A 20,726-nucleotide genomic window follows, 5' to 3' on the forward strand; every position below is an offset into this window, starting at 1 on the left:
CAAGATCGGGAGAATCTGAGGTATGTGGAATCACCTTCCAACCTATCTCCTTACTTGCTTAAAGTAAACTTCTTATGTTTTTCATAAACAAACAAACCCTCTTTATTGTCCTGGACTTTCCTAATGACATATTTTACAGCAAAGTTAAAAAGTAAAGGTGATTAGTGCATCTCCTTGCTTTAGCCCGTAGTGAATTGGAAAAACGTCAGATAGAATCTGGTCTATACGGGCTCTGGTGCATACAGTATTTCATTGAGATACATTTTTCGTAATTCATCGAACTAATTTCTTGGGAATATCAAATTCAATAAGAATATTATATAAAACTTCTCTCTTAACAGAGTCATATGCATTTTTTTAAATCTACGAATAACTGATGCACTGTGCCCTTATACTCCCAATATTTTCCAATATCTGTCGAATGCAAAGAAATCTTATCAATAGTCGATCAACTACGTCTAAAACCACACTGATCCCCAATAATTTCATTTACATAAGGAGTTAATCTTCTCAAAAGAATATTGAAAAAAATTTTGTATGACGTAAATAAAAGCGATATTCCTCGAAAATTACTAGTTAGTCTTTTTTCCCCCTTCTTAAAGATAGGTACAATTATGGATTCCTTCCATTGTTCTAGATTTGTTTCCTTCTTCCAAATAGCAAGTATAAGCTTATAAATTTCGCTAGATCATGCGCTTCCACTCTCTTGTATTAATTCTGCTAGAATTTGATCGATACCTGGAGACTTGCACTTTTTCAGCTTTTCTATCGCAATTTCGACTTCAGAAATGTGCGTTCGGGTATAAATAGTTAAGCAGTTTGTATTATAATATTGTCCTGATCATTTCTATTTGGCCTCTGTACATTTAGTAGTTGAGCAAAATAGCGTTTTCATCTGTTCAAGATGGAATGAGAGTCTGCAAGCAAGTCATCATTCTCATCTTTGATGACGTTTACCCTTGCCTGATATCCTTTCTTAATTTTCTTTATGTATTTGTATAAATGTCTAATGTTTGTATTCTTACTATTTGTTTCTCCCTAATTCAGTTTTTCCTTCAAGTAATCTCTTGTTTTGTTTTTAAGTTTACGACTGAAAAAAAGAACAAAAAAAACACACACACACGCACGCACGCACACACACACAGATATATATATATATATATATATATATATATATATATATATATATATATATATATATATATATATATATATATATATATACGTCGTTCCGTACCGTGTTATTGGTCAAAAAGTAGAATGACATAGTAAAAGTATAATAATCGCACAAAAATATAAAATCCCTCTATTATAATACGAGTATAATCGTCATAGAGACTTATAGTACCCAAAATTACTGAGGCTACTATAGAATATTATTCTAATGTAATTACATCCTATCGAAGATACGAAAAGTTTGTTACAGGAACTACGTACACGTTAGAGTGTCACTGAAAAAAACATTGTTTGGAAAAGCACCAGTTAAAGTAAATGGTAGGGTAAATGACTTGTTGGTCATTAAAAGCATTAAAAATAATTAAAATTGGATTAAAAATAATGGGAAATGTTACTTGCGAAGAAACACAAACGGGACTGAATAGAGAGATCACAACATCCCGGAAGATTTGAAATGTCTGCAATAAGGCCAACTCAAGGAAGGAAAGGATTGCAAAGAAAGCGTCCTAGGCCGTACGAACCACTCACTATAACTGTCCATTGTTACGCGATGCTTTACGCTTATGCACTGTGGTTTCACCGTCCCTATCTACTGTCTATCAGTCAAATATAATAATTAACTCAGACCTTTTTTTCCTACTCGCATCACCACACATGTACAGTACTTCTACATAAAGATATGCAGCATAGTGAAGCTATGCATCTGTCGATAGGTGATTGCACCCACACGAGCTGATGAGATGGCATGCAACATACAAAAACTATCAGCATACACCATTTTATTGTAGTACTGGGTTCAATGTAAGATAACTGAAAATTCAGTTGATATATATTATATGGGCAAAGATAAGGTAATGTAACGATTTTAATTACAAAATTATTCAATGACACGATAAACAAACTTTCTTGAAATTAAAATACAATATTAGAATCACCAAAAAATTATTGACACGTGGCGCCGTCGTACGTTTCTATCACTTCAACTAGACATCGGCGTAGCTCTGTCGGCTAAAGGTAAGCGTTCACTACATATCGCATCGCACTTCTCGTACGAATCGCACGCAATGGATATTTTAAGTGCAGTGCGTTCACTGTAACGGCTCTACCTCATCGCCTCATTGGATTCCCTATCAGCTGTTTAAAAGATGACGTCGTACGATATTGACATTGCTGAAAACAGAGGAGTTTGAGGTTAGGTCTATTAATTATGAGTGTTAGCGAATAAGAATTTGTAATTGCTTCATGCGTCTTAATTGAAGAGGAAGAAACGAAAGAGATATTAATTACATAATATATATGTAAGAAACGACTTGATTACGGTAATAGGACGCCTCGGATTATATAATTCTTCGCAATTTTCTACAATCGAAATAAATTTTCCGTCTGCCATTTTGGCGCGACACTGAACATGGCACAACATAATAGTAACAGTTGAGCAATTAAAATTGATTTATTAAAGAAGGCCATGATCGCACGCATCGGAAAAGTTGCTCATCCGAGAAACGTGGACGGATTTGCCGAGAGCCGATGTAGTGAACGCGGTTACATAACAATTACAGCAAAGATAGTCTTTTTCCGATCCGTGCGATTCGCCCGATGAGTGCGATACGATGTAGTGAACGATTACCTTAAGGCAAGCGCCGATCCGGAGTTGCGTTCGGGCGCGGGTTCGATTCCCGCTTGGGCTGATTACCTGGTTGGGTTTTTTCCGAGGTTTTCCCCAACCGTAAGGCAAATGTCAGGTAATCTATGGCAAATCCTCGGTATCATCTCGCCAAATACCATCTCGCGATCACCAATCCCATCGACGCTGAATAACCTCGTAGTTGATACAGCGTCAATAAATAACCACGTAAAAAAATCATTTCAACTGCATTAAACACAAGGTCATGTTTCTGTAACTTTACTAAGGGTTGTTTACCAGTCTGCCTTAAGTCTGGTATGTTAGTGCTCAGTAATGTCAACATGTGACCGAAGAAAGGTGAACATTCATCCTTTGTTTAGATAAAGTTGTATTACTGCACTCACAAGGAAAAAGTTACAGAGAGATAGGTAGAATACTTTCTATAAGCTTCTCTACTGTAAGATCTATAATACATAAACACAGAGAACAAGGATCCACACGAAACAAGCAGAGATCTAGTCGCCCATGAAAACTCACATATCGAGAGAAAAGAACCATCTTACGATTAGTCCAAAAGAAACCTACAAAAAGTGCTGCCTCTTTAACTGCTGACATCGCAACAACATCTAACAACACGGTAAGTGCTTAGACAGTACGGAATGTCCTGAATAGTGCTGATATTCATGGCAGGTCTTCCAGCAAAACCATGTATTTCGTAGGTAAACAGAAAGGAAAGCCTTGAGTTTGCCAAGGAATATTGTGGAAAGTCATTGGAATACTGTCATATTCTCAGACGAGTCGAAGTTCAACTTGTTCGGTTCTGAAGGACAGAAGAAAGTGTGGCGAAAACTAACAAAGAATTACAACACATAGTTCCAATAGTATAACATGGAGGTGGGCATGTTATATGTTATAGTTTGGAGGTACATGACATCCTCGGGAGTTAGAAATCTGGCCTTTATTGATGGAGAAATGGATCAATACAAATTCATTGGTGTGTTGCGGGATATTTTGTCTAACAGTGTGCACAAGCTCGGCCTGGATGGGGTCTTCCGTTTCCAACAAGATAACGACCCCAAACACACCGCTATAAAAACAAGAGAATGGTTACTAAATAATGTCTCCAGGAGACTTCTTACTCCACCACAGAGTCCAGATTTGAATCCTATTGGGTATTTGTGGGAATATCTTGGAAGAGAAAGGGCCAAGAGCCGCCCATCTAATAAGGAAGAGTTTAAGAGGGTTCTTGGATGTGTGAGCTTAAATTTCCTCTGAAACGACGAGAAATTTGGTTCACTCAATGCCCAGACGTCTGGAAGCTGTCGTCCGTGCTAATGGATTGCATACAGGATACTGAATACATTAGAGAGATCTATTATATGCATTAGTATAATGTGCCAATACTTTCTTTGAAATAAGAAAATGGATTTTCTATTATAAATAATTATTTTGTATTATTGTTGTTGAATTTCCGTGAAATTAAGGAATAAAAATTTTATTTTCTTACACTTGCCCGTTATATAGATCTTATAGGGAAAATATTGAGAATGCCAATACTTTTTGGTGCCAGTGTATGAGGGTCACAGAGTGTTGGTGTTATCCTATCTGCGGAGAACGGCCACATAGATGTGTACCATCCATGTAAAAGGTGAATTTTAATTCAAGCTGCTCTTATTGAGTGTTAAGTGCTATGTCTATATTTTTAATGCATAATAGCAGTATTATCACCTCGCTAAATACGTTGTCTTCCCGCATTGCCCACGCACTTCAACCTACAGATTACTGATAAATGGCATTCCTGACACTGGCCATATTCTCAGCTGATAGCAGCAGATATGCAGCATAGTAAAGCTGTGCACCTGTTAAGAGGTAATCGCACCCATACGCAGATCTACGTAAAGATATGCTGCAAAGTAAAACTGTGCACCTATTGAAAGGTGATCGCACTCACACGTAGTTCTACGTAAAGATATGCAGTATGAAGCTATGCACTTCTCGACAGTTGATCCCCGGCGAGGGATCGAACCCGGGCCCTTTGGATGGAAGACTAGCGAGCTAGTGCTTGAGCCACAGACGCGGTAAGTTGATAACGGTCTCTAAGACATCCGATGTCTACCTGTCACTCACTTTGTACCAAAGTTGGTGTATTACTTTATAGCCTTTGAAATTTTTTCCTTACCATATTAGTGTCTTGTTGATATATCCTCTACAATGTTGTTCTTAATTTCCATTTTCTCTCTTATTACATTATTCCTTATTCTATCTCTTCTTGCAGATCTTCTCCAGCAGTCATGGCTACGATCTTGACTCGCAAGCTTGAGGGAGGGGCCGGGAGGGGGTATCGATTCGCTACATCTCTGTACGGGACGAGGCTAGTCTTCCGTCACATTGGTGTTCTCTGCAAGCGCTGCGTTGTTGAATTTAGTTTAATCAAACGTGCATGCGTGTGTGTGTTACATTAATTTTGTGTAAAATTGCTCATATTGAGAGAACACTGAGTTCATTATTTGTAGAATTAAAAGAGAAACAGTTTTCAAGTTGAACGTATTTTTTTTTATTTTAGGTTATTTTACGGCGCTTTATCAACATCTTAGGTTATTTAGCGTCTGAATGAGATGAAGGTGATAATGCCGGTGAAATGAGTCCGGGGTCCAGCACCGAAAGTTACCCAGCATTTGCTCATATTGGGTTGAGGGAAAACCCCGGGAAAACCTCAACCAGGTAACTTTCCCCGACCGGAAATTGAACCCGGGCCACCTGGCTTCACGGCCAGACGCGCTAACCGTTACTCCAAGTGTGGACTCAAGTTGGACGTATGAAACAATATGTGTTTACAAAAAAGATAGGAGATCGACACCACATTTACATATTAAAATAGCGGATGGAAGAAGACATAAATTTTCAATTTTCATGGTATAAGAAATATCCTTGGCTAACAAGGTGCACTGAGACAAACAAATTAGGCTATATTGTTTTACCTGTATTCTGTTTGGAGGTACAAATGAGTGGTCATTATCTTCTTATGGAGTCTTATCACAAAAAAAAAATTGATAGAAAAGTCGATAAACATCTGTTCTATAAAGAGATACAAGGTAAGCAAATTTTTTCAGCCTACCCAATATTTATACCCTAGCTTCGCCACTGATGGCAGCTGTTTTTTGTTTTAAGTTAAGACATGGTATCATGAGATGTTACATGACATTCATAGAATGTGACCGCATCACTAGATAGCAGTGTCATGTACTGGCTATCGCTATCGCACAGAGAGCAATGTGAATTCAGCTGTGAGTCGACCGCCGTGTCATGCATCCACAGTACAATTATGTGGTCGCATTACTACGGAGATGGCAGTATGATGTAGTTATCGTACAGAGAGTGGTGTTACGCGTAATGCGCAATATGCAGCTGTGAGTCGACCGTCGGATTTTTAAGGCGGGAATGTTTTCTTTAATGTCATTCCAACTGCCGTAATAAACACAAGTAGCATGATGTTGCGCCGTTTATGGACGTTCGATCGCTACCCTACTCTACCCTACCCTATTCTACCCGACTAGTACACATACTGCCCTTCGAAATAGGAGCAGTAGCCTACTCTGCATTTTATTTATATTGACAAGCTGTTTTAGGTTTTCACATAGGAGACTGTGAGCGGATTGTACTGTCTGGAATCACTTGACGAAGCGATTTCGATCCCGTGATTCCCGGTGGTTACGACCAATGACGTTATATAGTTACTTACCGATTACGAACAGTACACGTGCAGTCCTCTATGTGAAGATGTTGCATGAGATCGCCCACAGACTGCCTTCAGATAATTTCGAGTGTTTCCGCTCTCCATTCGGGTATAGCACCAGGTACCTTTTCTCTTCCTGAAGCCAAAGTGCTCTTCTTTCAACTGTTCTCCCATCTTAGAATATAAACGTCGATTCAGTAGTCGCAGGAGAATCTTCTCCGAATGCGATATCGGGCTGATAGTCCTGAACTCGTTACATTTCTCGGCATTATTTTTCTTCGGTATTGGCAGCAACACACTCCGTAAAATCTTCAGGCCAGTCGCCTTTCTCATATATTTCGTTGTATAATGATAGAATTTCCTTCTTTACTTCACACAAGCATTTCACTAATTCAATGGGGATTCCATCAACTCCTGTTGCTTTGCCATTCTTCATTTCCTAATCGCTGTTTCAACTTCCTCCCTTAAAACAGAAAATCCCTTTTCGTTTTCTGATACGGCCGCTTCGTCTTCTACAGCTAACTCAACTGGACGATTCCCTGTCTCATATAACTCTTCTGCATATTTCGTCCATGTGTTCAGTATTCTTTGTTTGTCTGTTAATTCATTTCCTATTTCGTCTTCTATCAACCACATGGATTTTCTGTTCTTACTTGTGAAGTCCAAACATTTAACTTCGCCGTACATTAAATCATATCTTCCTTTTCTAACTAAATTCTCTACTTTTACATTTCTCTTTCATCCAACCTTCCTTAGCTTTATGAGTTTCTCTTCTTATTTCGTTGTTTAGTTTCCCGTATTTTCTTCTACCTTCTTCTGTGTTGATGTGTTTTTCCATTTTCTCCTTTCCTTCATCTTCTCCAACATTTTCCCTGCGACCCAAGGTTTTTTAAGTCTCACACCTTCTCTGTTTCCTATTGTTTCTTCTGATGTTGTCTGTATATATCTTTTTAGATGAGTCGAGTACTCGATACTATTCTCAGGTGTGGATTCTAATGTAGCGGTTTTGTCTTTAAAATTTGCAAATTTGCTTAAGATTTTCTCCTTTCTTCTTCGTTCTTCAGATTTGCCAAGTTTAATATCTTCGTCACCTATCTTCCTCTTATCTTCTTCAGACGAATATCTATTTCGCCAATCGGCAGGACATGATCTGAGTTAATATCCGCTCCTGGTAAAGTCTGTGCATTTTAAAGTAATTTCGGAATCTTTCCTTTACCAGTACATAGTCTATCTGATATCTGCTTTCGTCCCTTGTGCATTTTTTGTTTTGTTTATTCACGGCCAGCATGTTCCATTTATGTGGAATAATACTACGTGCATTGGTTTATCTTACAATATGTACAAATAATTACTTCATATTATTCTACGCGTTATTTTATAGGCAATATAGGTGGATGAAATTTTGTACTTTCATTTCCTTTCCTTGTGCATGCCCATGTGTATCTTCTTCTAACTATTAAATTACCAGAGAGTTAAAGCAAGCCGCTCCTCAGAACCAATAGTCTATTTTTTTTTTATTTTACTTGGTTATTTAACGACGCTGTATCAACTACGAGGTTATTAGCGTCGATGGGATTGGTGATAGCGAGATGGTATTTGGCGAGATGAGGGCGAGGATTCGCCATAGATTACCTGACATTTGCCTTACGGAAAAAAACCAACCAGGTAACAAGCCCAAGCGGGAATCGAACCCGCGCCCAAACGCAACTCCGGATCGGCAGGCAGGCGCCTTAGCCGACAGAGCTACGCTGGTGGCACCAATAGTCTATATTTCCTCCACTTTGTGTTCTTCTTAGTGAGTAAATGTCTGAGTTGTTCCAACAAACAATCAAATTCAAACTTTTCATAACCCATTCCAAAGTAATTAAAAAAAAAACTTCACTGGATCATCTTTTAAGCGGCAAAAGATGGTGTGGAATTCCCCCTCTTCATCACGTGACCTCCACAAATCATGAATCCATAGATTTTTCTTTTTCTTTCGCTTTTGTAACACAAGGTAAGACGGACAAGCTATGACAAAGCCTTCCTCAATTGAATCCATGATTACAGGTAGCCAAGAAGAAGAAGGAAAAGAAGAGGGGTATATAAATAGCAGAATATGAGAAAAAAGTGCCCACGTACAGTCACCGCACAGTCCCTCATGTGAAAACCGACGACACACGACACAGTCCCCGAGTAGTTCCCGTACAGTTACCGCACTGTACTCAATGTGAAAACCGATCTATAGGCTACTCTGGCCTTTCATTTCAACATTTGAAAGTTTGTAATCGCTCCCGTATTCTCACAAAAAAGAAGAGTTGTTATAAATTTATACCCCAACCCTCGTACGTCTGAGTTATACAGATTTAAATACATTTCGAGGTAGGCATTTACGAGTGATAAAACCAATTTTTATTTTGTCTATTTAAGCTCTTGCGCTTATTTAAGAATATGTGCTTTTTTTTTTTTTTTTTTTTTTTATTTTGAAATAAACTTAAAGTTTATTTATTTGTTTGCTGTTTTAAATTATTCACACAACTAACATTTGTATTGCCTTCAATTTACCCACCTAATGTGGAAATTTAATGTTCTACTATTCCAGATTTGTAACATCCCTACAGAATTTATTTTATTATACACACGGAATTACTAGTACTCTTAAAATCTTCACCCGGCCTCCCAAATGACATTAGCGAAAAGTACAGACTGTACTGTCCATAAATACTGGCTTACAGGAAATAAAGCAAATCTGCAAAATAATGAAAGGTAAAACTATACTACATTTGTGGCAGACAGATGTCCATCTACACTAGCTTGTTTCCAACAAGCATCAGTTTCGTCAGTTGATGTAGAACGATTTTCTTGTGACGAAAACTGTTCTGTCCTATAGAAGGTAGGATATAACATCAGAAAATCTAAACATGTATTGTATCTTGTAGTAATGTACAATGAATAAAATCTGTTGCACGAATAGTACTTACTGGCTTTTAAGGAATCCGGAGGTTCATTGCCGCCCTCACATAAGCCCCCCATAGGTCCCTATACTGAGCAAGATTAATCCAGTCTCTATCATCATATCCCACCTCCCTCAAATCCAGTTTAATATTATCTTCCCATCTACGTCTCGGCCTCCCCAAAGGTCTTTTTCCCTCCGGTCTCCCAACAAACACACTCTATATGCATTTCTGGATTCGCCCATACGTGCTACATGCCCTGCCCATCTCAAACGTCTAGATTTAATGTTCCTAATTAAGTCAGGTGAAGAATAAAATGCGTGCAATTCTGTGTTGTGTAATTTTCTCCATTCTCCTGTAACTTCATCCCTCTTAGCCCCAAATATTTTCCTAAGCACCTTATTCTCAAACACCCTTAACCTATGTTCCTCTCTCAAAGTGAGAGTCCAAGTTTCACAACCATAAAAACAACCGGTAATATAACTGTTTTATAAATTCTAACTTTCAGATTTTTTTACGGCAGACTGGATGATAAAAGCTTCTCAACCGAATAATAACAGGCATTTCCCATATTTATTCTGTGTTTAATTTCCTCCCGAGTATCATTTATATTTGTTACTGTTGCACGAATAGCTAGTACTTAAACTAATTATGTGATAAAATATAGGCCTAGTATTCTTTTTCTTAAACTTACAGTGCCTTTTTAATGTTTTAATTGCCTTTTTTGCCTGCCTATTTTTAGTATTCCCAACAACGCAGAAGCAAATTCTATGATAAGACGAAGTTTAAGATCTGAGTTACGGCAGAGGTCGTTTAATAATAATTGGTGTCGTCTTCCACAAAAAAGTAAAGGAGTGGTGACTTGCAGTGAAGATTCAAAAAACAACTTTTGGATTAGTAACAGAAGAGGGATATCATCCTCAGAGTGGACCATTGCCATAAAGATGTCCACAAACATCGCCTCAGTACGATCTGTGCCAGGTTGTTCCTTCCAAGATCAAAACTTCGTCATCCAGGATGCAGCGAAGTAGAAACCCTTGGGCATGTTTTGGGTTATTGCCCTAAAGGAGAATTACTGAGGAACAATCGCCACCATTAAGGGAAAAGCTCCATCGCAACCACTCTTCAGAAGGCAAGGTGGGAGGTTTACGAAAAAGTGCACTGCTTGGCTGAGAATGGGTCAACGAGAAGAGCAGACATTATAGCCATCGATCGTCGGAATCAAAGAAGCCTCATTCTTGACCCCACTGTCCGTTTTGAGCAGGATGATCAACAAGTCAATAACGTTAACGATGAAAAGAAGTCTATTTACAATCCATGTATTCCTGACTTTAGTGAGAGATACAAAATTAATGTTAATACTTGGGAAGTGAAAGGATTTCTTTTTGGCGCTAGGGGAACTTCATTTAAGTTAACCAAAACTATTCTCTTTTCTCTTAAATTTTTCTAATGAGGATATTAACAAAATTTGTCTAATGGTATTGAGAGATTCATTATTCATTTTACACAATCACTTGTATAACACTACGTAATTTTTTGACTTCATTTCATTACTCTTCATTGTACTTTCATCTCATGTTTCTCCGAAATCAAATTGTACTTTATTTTTAAATGTATCATTGTTCTGTATTCTCTCCGTAAATCATATTGTATTTTATTTTTAATTTAACCTCTGCTTTGTATTCTGGATCCTAGTGATCAGCCGTACATATCGGCCAGAAGTCCCAAATTGTGGAATTACTAGTCAAATGCCTAAAATTCGGGCTCTAAACATAAGCATGTTTCCTCCATTTTAGTGAAATTCGGTACAACAGTTTTGACACAATCATGCCAAACAAATTCAGTCCTTCAGTAAAGATTACTAAGTTCTCAAACGTCAGCCCTTTAATAAAATAGGCAGTGATTATTATTTGCCTATATACTGAAAACTAGTGTGCTGTCCATAAGGGAACCTGTAAAGTCTCAACATGCGGCCCCTGCAGTTCTTGTTTTGTGGTTTCAAAAGATATAAGAAAATAACTGAAGCAAAAGAAGCTGTTTCAAAAGGAAATTTCAACTGCATGGGATTCAAATAATTCAATATTATGGTCTCTCGCAAGAGAATTTACAATTTACACCTTGTAATAATTTTGGCATATTCTGCATTCTGCACTATACATGCGTATATACAAAACCAGGGTTGGCATATTTAAAACAATATCCGTTGGTTAAAACAAGTTTTAAACACATTTAAAACTGTGAGCTTGTTTAATATATATATATATATATATATATATATATATATATATATACATACACAGAGTGATTTATATAGAACTGACACATTTCTTTCTTTAATTATTCCGTTGGAAATTCATTCAATGACCCAATTTTAGCACCAAATTAAGCAGAATGTTCTGGAGTTTCGATTCCTTGTCACTAGATGCGCAGATGTTTATGTTTTATTCCTATTGTTGGCAGCACTGACCCAATTTTAGCACCAAATTAAGCAGCATGTTCTGGAGTTTCGATTCCTTGTCACTAGATGCGCAGATGTTTATGTTCTATTCCTATTGTTGGCAGCACTAGATGCGCAGATGTTTATGTTTTATTCCTATTGTTGGCAGCTGTTTTCGACATTTTGTGTCAACGTGAAAATGCAGTACACATTAAATCAACGACTCTTCCTTGTGAAGCAATACTGGATTACGAATTCAATTACAGCTACTCAAAGGGCATACCAGAGAGAATTTGGTGTTCGCAATCCTCCCAAAAGAAACACAATACTGGGACTGGTAAACAAATTGGAAACAACTGGATCTCTGGTGAGTGAAAAGGGCCAATATTTTTTAACCAGATTGTGAACACTGCAGAGTACCGACTGATTTTCATGGAGTTTGTTGAGGAACTGGACGATGTAGAGCTGAGTCAAGGATATTTTGAGCAAGATGGCGCTACATGTCATACATCAAATGAATCCATGGAACTAACCGCAAGTTTCTTTGACGACCGAATAATTTCCAGGAACCTGTGGCCACCGAGATCTCCGGATTTGACAACGCCGGACTTCTTTCTATGGGGTTACTTAAAAGGCAGGGTTTACGCCACACGACCCCAGACATTGGACGATCTGAAGCACAACTTCGCACAGGAGATTCAAGCTATTGACAACAGAGTCCTCCAACGAGTGGCCAGTAACATGGAACGACGTGTTGAGTTGTGCCTTATGCAGGATGGAGGACATTTTCAACATTTGCTATAGAGGTAAATAATCTCCCAAAATTCCTCTACATTTTAGGTATAATAAGTTGTCGCTAGCACAATTCGTTTTGAAACAATTAATGAAAGAAATGTGTCAGTTCTATATAAATCACTCTTTATATATATATATATATATATATATATATATATATACTTCATATAAGTTATTTCTCTCCTATGCTGGTTGTTTCCTTGTTTCATCCTAATCATGTTTGTCTTCTATTCAGACCTTTATAAAATTTAAAGTTTATGATTTTATAGTGGTCCCCTTGACTTCATGAAGCAAAACTTTTACATTTTTCTAAGCAAACATTATTAATTAATATTAAAAAGTATTTTGTAGGATGTACAGAGCAAACAACTTGAATACTGGTATCTGCATATAGCCTACTATCAAAATTAGGTGTTATTATATTTTATACGCAATTCACTGAGAATAATTTTAAGATGCTTTTATAAAATATTCAGTCTCTTTCGCTCTCTCTTTTTTTTTTTTTTTTTTACAAACTTAGCTTAAAAATTCAAAATGAAAAACTGAGCTATGTACTAAAATAAAAGTTGAAAAGTACACCACAGGATACTAATTTTTTATGTTGTACCATGAGTTATAAATCATCAAATACCACTTCGGTTTCATTAAATGTTTTAGTTGTATAATGCATGAAAAACACAGACAAGTTTGGCAGCCTTCTCTATTGTATAAGTAATATCGATCATGATCACTCGCTCACTAATCGATACTCGATATTGATATCATAAGAAAACAGAAATCCGTTTATTCACTTTGCTTGGAAATATGTCTTTGTGTTCCTGTTGTGTTGTCTAAGTAATAGTAAATCAAAAGTAATTAGTGTTTTAATTATGCGGTCTAAATAGTTAGGGAAAGGAAATTCTGATGATGAGGATCCTTCAATGAAAAATGTGTCAGTTTAAAGAGGTGGGAAGATGATGAAAATGTGCTCACGTGGAATAACCTCTCTGAAGCTCACAATAAACTACAAATGGTCAAACAGCAGGAAAACATTCTGCACTGTTTTAATGAAATAAGAATTATAAGTTTGTGCCAATTGAAAACTGGACTGTTAAGCTTTTTTAATGTTGTAAAAAAATTATGTGTTACTGCTCTGTTAATAGATACAAGATATTCAGAGAAACATACGCAATTAACTAAGGTAAATTTGAAAATATTTTTCCTTTATGAAACTCAGTGCTAAGTTTCATAAAATTTAGATTTTTTTTTTCACTTAGTAGGACATTAATTTTATGAATAACCTTATTTAATTTAAGAAACATTGTGACAAATTAAAAATGTCTAAAATGCCGGTTTCCCGAATTTTTGTTTAAAAAGTCGGGAATTTCCCTAATTTTTTCAATACCGGTACTCAACTGGCAATCCTATGTAGTATAAGGTTAAAACTCCTATTTTAAAAACATATTATTTCATGGCGCTGTTTAAAACCGGTATAAAAGTTTAAAACAAAAAAAAAAAAAACATGTTTTTGTAAGAAAAAAAAACACATTTTTGTCAACCCTATACAAACAATAGTATGATTTTATGTTTGATATAACTGCGTTGAAACTTCTTACAATATGACTGCTCTATGGTTCAGAATAACATAGGCATCCATTACAGTAATGATTCTAGCACTTTCTGTCTTTACGTTATACTTATACATACATGTAATGTAATTTATTATTTTTTTTTATTTTAAATTACAATAATAGTCGCAATGAGTAGCTGATACACATTTTCATGTCAACACTACTGTTTGCCAGAAACTTAAGTTAGTTCTCTGTAAAATTGCAAGTTTTCTATGGTTGGTTTGTTTATTTTAATAGGTTATGGAGTTTCAATATTACTACGCATATTAGTAAGATGAGTTCGAAGAAAGGTTAAGATTTCAAATAAGACACCACACTGAATAGGTACTTCTCTAGGTATGTTACTTAAAAATTTTTTTTCTTTAGTATGTAGGCCCTAATAGAACTACAACCAGCGGAAAAAAAAATACTGTTTGCTCTATTGGCAATTAAAGGTGGAATAGGCTACATTTCAGTTTTGGTTCATTATCTTGATTTATCGCGGCGCTATGACATCATATAGGCATAGTTACACAATACACAGTAGAAAATGGTCTATTTACGGAATCCCAAAACAAAAATCTGACAGTAAATCTAACTAGGCTAATCTACGGTGAAAACAAAAAAAAAGGAGCTCCTATTCATGACAAACTTCAGTTACCAAATTTTGTACGTATTCGAGCATATTTAAACAAATTAGCCTACATTTCAAATACTCCAATATTATTTATACAGTGACTGAAATGCCTACACTGTAAAAGAGATACCTAGCTGAAGGCGATAAGGCAGCAGTACTCGTTAGACGATACTTCGAGTTCTATCGCAGTGTTCATCAATACATTTCAGTACTTCACGGTTAATAAAAGGAACAGAGGACAGTGCTCACTGTATTGTGTCCTTCGTATTTTAGTGTTTTTCAAAAATACATACATAAAAAAGCACGCTAACACTGCTTTGCAGAAAGCGACTAGAAATCACACGATAAATCTTGGAAAATTCTTAAGTTAGCTTTGATATTTCAATTTCGCTCGAAAAAAACCTGGCAGCCCTGGAATTTCCTCTTGTATCGAACATATTATATACTACATTTTCATGGAGTATAGAGTATTCAAATCAATTTGAATACGCTTACCGTATTGAATCCTTCATGAAAACGGGGATTCAAAACGATCTGAGTCTCAAGGTCGATACACCTAAAAAGTGGGATCGGATTGTATTCAATACAGATTGAATTGCATGAAAACGCGTATCGTATTCGAAAGGTTGAAATACGCTAAGTGCACTAACGATCGTCATTCTCTTGATCTGTCATCTGTGTTACCAACAGCGATCGTAATTTTGTACGTTCAAAAGTCGTATTAACTTATAACATAATATTTTGTATTTTCCTAAAAGTCATTATTACCATTCTACATTAAGAGTCAGAATATTGTTTCCATGCGTCTCATTTAGAAAACACAATGTAATTTATAACCAAGGCCTACAGGATGACCAACATGCTAATATGTCAATGACAAGTTAACCAACATAACTACTTTCCAAACTTCAGTTTCCGTATTTAAATCGTTTTCAACAAGTTTCGAAAACTGCATGAAAATAGAGATCAGTACGGTAAGCGTACTCGAATTGAATACTCCATGAAGGCGTAGTAAAAGAGATATTCGATAATGACATGTGTTATTTTATTGAGAGTAAACTTGAGCATCAAATCAGTGAAAACGATGACCACCAATGCTACTTTTTAACGTGGAACGTTGAAATGAGCACTTGAAAAATAGATATTCGGGAAAAACGTCCGTTATCATTTCTGTAATACAACCGATGCAACTTGCACAAGGTTGCCATACGTCCCGGTTTTCCGGGATTGTCACCGCTTTCGTGTCCTCTATCCCGGTGTTCCAACAAATTCGTTCGAGACGGTCAGATGTTTCGATTTTGAGTTGGTTTACAGCTTCTTATATAGGCTATTTTAAGGTTACTACAATATACTATATCTATTGTGTCATCTAGCTGAACTTGTTGAAATCTTTAAATAGTGACATAGAAGAGACATTGACTGTTTGATCAGTTTGCTTAAAAATCTTTGTGAGTACAAACTTGGGTGTTCATGAATGGGAAAGCAGAAAAGTTCAAGACGAGTGGCTTAAATTTTTTTAGACTGTAAACGTTACAGAACAGTGTTCAGAATTATTGGAAATCTGTCAGTATATTTCCGCTGTGCCTGCTCACAATGTAAATCTTGAACGAAAATTTTCTCTGATGGCAGCTAAAAATCAATTTTTTCACAATGAGCGAGTGTTTTAATTATATGTCCCGGTCTTAGTACCAAAGTTTATGGCAGCCCTGAACTTGCAACATATCATTTCCCCTTAGAGGCGGAAGGCCGATGTAACCCGCACGATATCACTATTAGAAAAATAAACTAACAATAAGTTTGAACATCATCGTATATATTACATTCAAGATATTAGAAGTGACTTGAGCAGCGAATGCTGTATTTATTTTCTTGCACTGGTTATACGATATTCATTAGAAGTTCAAGTTCTTGTTTTGTGATTATGCTAAGATGACTCTCATTAAGCGATGGTCTACAATTATTTATTTGAAACTAAAGTTCTTTAAGATTACACCTTTTAACGATTTTTTTCATACACATTATAGCCTACAAACATCTAAATCTATACAATCACATAACAACTAACCACGCAAACTTTTTTCTTTTATTAGTAATCAGTTGCATTAAATATCAGCTTAAAATTTAGTTTTCTGTTTCCTGGTAGTGAAATTATATCCGGAGACAATATAAGAATATAAGCTTTAGAAACGTATACGAATACACAAAAAATAAGCTGCAATTTCTAAGATTTCATTAATTCTGTAGCGCAATTACAAGACAATAATATAATTTTGGGATAGTATATCTCACTGGTATTTATGACATCTGACAAACAATATACAGTAGACCTCCTTTCAGTTTTGGAAATACAACAGTACTTCTCCCTCACAGAGATGCAATGATTCACTCTTTCACTAAACTACACAAATAGGCTAGTTTTAAGAATTTGACAAATTAATCTTGATTAGTTTCCTAGCTACAAACCCATGATTCATTGGTTAATATTTATGAGTATTTTTCACTCACCATCTCCTTCCTGAGGATCGCCAGCTGAGCATCCAGACCCGTGGGCTTCCGAACTCGCGGCGTTATTGGAGGAGGCGGGCCTTCTCCATTCTGCTGAAGACTTCGTATATGTTGATGGTGCAACATCTGCTGATGGGGCGTCCCTCCCGAGGTCGGGGGCGTGGGTCCTCTACCACTGGAGGACGAGGGTCCTGCTCGCACGGCAGCACCACTGTTATTTCCTCCGGAGGCAGAAGTCTGTGACGCTAGCTGTCGGAAACTGCCACTCTTTGTCATTCCTCTAGGCGTCGATATTTCCTGTTTCTGTTGTTGCTGGTCCATGGGACTGAAGTGTAAATTTCCTCCGCTGCCTTCGAACAAATTTATTCCGCTAAGACTCTTGGGTAAGGGGGGGAGTCCCTGCAGCGAAGCCATATTTCTTCTTTTCTTGAAGGAACTGGGACGGCGTTGTGTAATCACCTGGGCCCTATAATCGAAATTAACATCCACATTCAATTCAGTGTAATCAGCATACTGAAAACTACTACTTCTTGAAATGTCAACAATTGAGGAACTGGATTCGGTATTGCTGGAATCAGAAGAGGTGTGGGAATCCTCTAAAGTTATGTGACAACTCGAATAGCGAACTGGTTTCCCATTGTCAACTTCAAACCAGTCAGAATGCTGAATACGCGACTGTGGCGTTTTTTTGTACGAATCAAATTCATTTTCCTTGTTTACCCCTGAACTATTAACCCCATTTTCACTTGAAGTTGCTGCTTCTTTTTTCTTGCTGTCATTATGCTGTTGATATTGTGTACGCTGTTGTGAACTTTCCCGAAGTTCAACAATAAGGTTTTCTACTAAAGGAGAGCACGAAGACGCAGTAATTCCATTTATGATAAGATCTTTATTATCTGACTGTTGCTGGGCAGATAAAGAAAAATTTTCTCTCTTGTTCGGATTATTATCTATTAGGAGCACAGTGTTTCGACTACCTGATGTAGACGTGTACGTGTTGTCATGTTTGTGCTGTCCAGTCGGCAACAGGTGGGGTGCATGTTTTCGTATTTTCTTATGTTTATCATCAATCGTGCGATTTTGTTTCATGATCGTTGGGGGTTTATTCGCACGAAGGTTCTCTTCTCGTTCTGGCGTTGAGGTGTACGTAGTTCTGGCATACTCATCATCGTCGCCACTGAGCACAATGGTGTTCTGGGTGCACGAGTAATGATGGTTTTGGTAGTTCTGCACTTCCTGAATAGTTACAGTCTGTTGCCTGTGATCGTTACTCTCATTTTTTTCAGTTACCTTTTCTTCATCTCTTTGTGGGAACGACACGGTCTCTTGCTTTTGCGGCCTCGTTATAACGTGAGAAACAGTTGAGCTCTCTCCTTGTTCTTTAGGTTTCTCTATTGCCAATCGTTCCTCCGACTTAAAACGCCGCATTACCGCAGGAATTTCAGTCTTTTCGTGTGTATCACTGAAGTCATTTTCATTTCTTTTTTGTGATGCCAGGTCATTGAAAAGCGACTCGCTCCTAATTTCCTCTAGGATTGCATTATTATCACTAATAAGAACCGGATTTCCCGGCTCCGGGAACTGTCCGCTACACCCCTCAGGGCTGCTGTTTTGCCGTTGCTCATTAGCAAGCAGCACTTTGTGATGAACGTTTCGAAACTCTTCCGACTCTCCACGCCTAGATTCGTCTAACGAGACACGGCTTTCAAAGTCACCTTTACGATGTCCTTCATCTTCTCTCGATGACTGCGTGACTTGTTTACCAAGGTGTAAAGCGGCGGATTCGCTACACCGATAATAATTACCATTAGTTTCATCATCACGGTGATGATCGTTGCGATTATAACTGACAACGGCATTTTGTTTCGATATCGTGGTCGCGTTTAATATTTTCTGGGTCTGTTCAGTTCTCTCTTTCGGAAATGGAGTGGTATTTACAATTTGCGACTTGTTTGATTCCCGACTTATTTCCTTTGTTACGGAAGCTACTGGTGGTGGAGGTGCTTTTCTAGTTGGAACAGCATTCACTTTAGCATTTTTATCAACACTATGTACGTTATCCAACCTAGTACGAGCAAGTGCCTCTGCCACAAGAGCTTTGCTTGGCCGCGGAGGTACCGGTGGAGGTGGCAATGGACGGGTTGCCAATTTAGCACCAGCATCGGACGCGGACGCGACCCCTGACGACGCCGACATAACTTGTCCCCGTGACACCAACATCGCTCACTTCACATAACACATCACTTGCAATCCATCATTGTTACACTCTCACATGCACCACACGTCGTCACGACTCGCCGACGAAACTCAGACTGTTGCTCTTGCGGACACGCATCTTCAGCCGTCATCGCTGCACTACGAGCGCAATCTAGTGCCAAGCAGCGAAAACTGCTGGTAGTCCAGGACTATGCCCTCAGGGGTGCACCACAAACGGCGGGGAAGAGGGGAAAGCATAGCAGAAGGTGAATACGTGGGTATGCGGAGGGGAACGTATACAATGAAAGAAGACACTCCTAGATTTATTCGTTTTCCTTCTTACACTTGGACTTGGGTGACTCATTCTTTTAGATTTCCTGTTTTCTAAAGCAGCACACATATTTGTGCGTAAAAATCTACCTTGATCTTGAAATACACACTATTTTGTGACAAAGTGGTAATGCACTATACATTGTGTACCAATATCATACATTCATAACTTGCATATACTTCAAATTAAATATACGATAAGAGTTCGTAAAATTACAAACAAGCCAAGTTGCCGGAGATCACATTCAGTTCCAAACTCCGTATTTTTAACAACGTATGATAATTCCATTACGCTTCTGCATCTGTTTATCGTGAAAAAATCGAATTGGTTAGGGAACTCTTATTTCTCCGCGTAAAAGGGATATTAATGAATTAGCCCAATGACGTGTCTAAAGGTTCTCAACAAAAACAACACATGTGCAGAAACAAACCAAAACAAGATCGATTAACTAAATAATAATAATAATAATAATAATAATAATAATAATATTATTATTATTATGTCTTTATTTGTCAGAAACCAGTATACAAAGCCTGGGTATGAAATCGTCAGATTAGAAAATCATACGCACGCACACATCACTCACACATGCACAACAAACTTAGCACAAATAAATATAAGAAAATAAACAAACACTGACAAATAAACAGAATACGATGCATATTAACACATTTGTACAAAGACAAAATGAAAAATTAAAATACTTATAAAACGTGTATGGAACAATGAATGGACCTAATAAAATATAAATGATTACATTTATAAAACAT

At 37.3% G+C, this 20,726-nt stretch overlaps 1 protein-coding gene across 3 annotated transcripts in view; it reads right to left on the reverse strand.

Annotated features, from left to right (window-relative positions):
* Positions 1–19,794, reverse strand: part of LOC138699663 (probable replication factor C subunit 1) — a 233,206-nt gene extending 213,412 nt beyond the window's left edge. For 2 of the 3 annotated variants that reach the window (XM_069825716.1, XM_069825725.1), the window contains exon 1: positions 17,430–19,794. In XM_069825716.1, coding sequence (XP_069681817.1) covers positions 17,430–19,649 — 2,220 coding nt within the window. In that variant the 5' untranslated portion in view covers positions 19,650–19,794. The remainder of the gene's footprint in view (positions 1–17,429) is intronic. The other variant, XM_069825707.1, reaches the window with a different exon arrangement.
* Between the last annotated feature and the right edge of the window lie 932 nt (positions 19,795–20,726).

Source organism: Periplaneta americana, chromosome 1, assembly GCF_040183065.1.
Source record: "Periplaneta americana isolate PAMFEO1 chromosome 1, P.americana_PAMFEO1_priV1, whole genome shotgun sequence".
NCBI lineage: Eukaryota > Metazoa > Arthropoda > Insecta > Blattodea > Blattidae > Periplaneta > Periplaneta americana.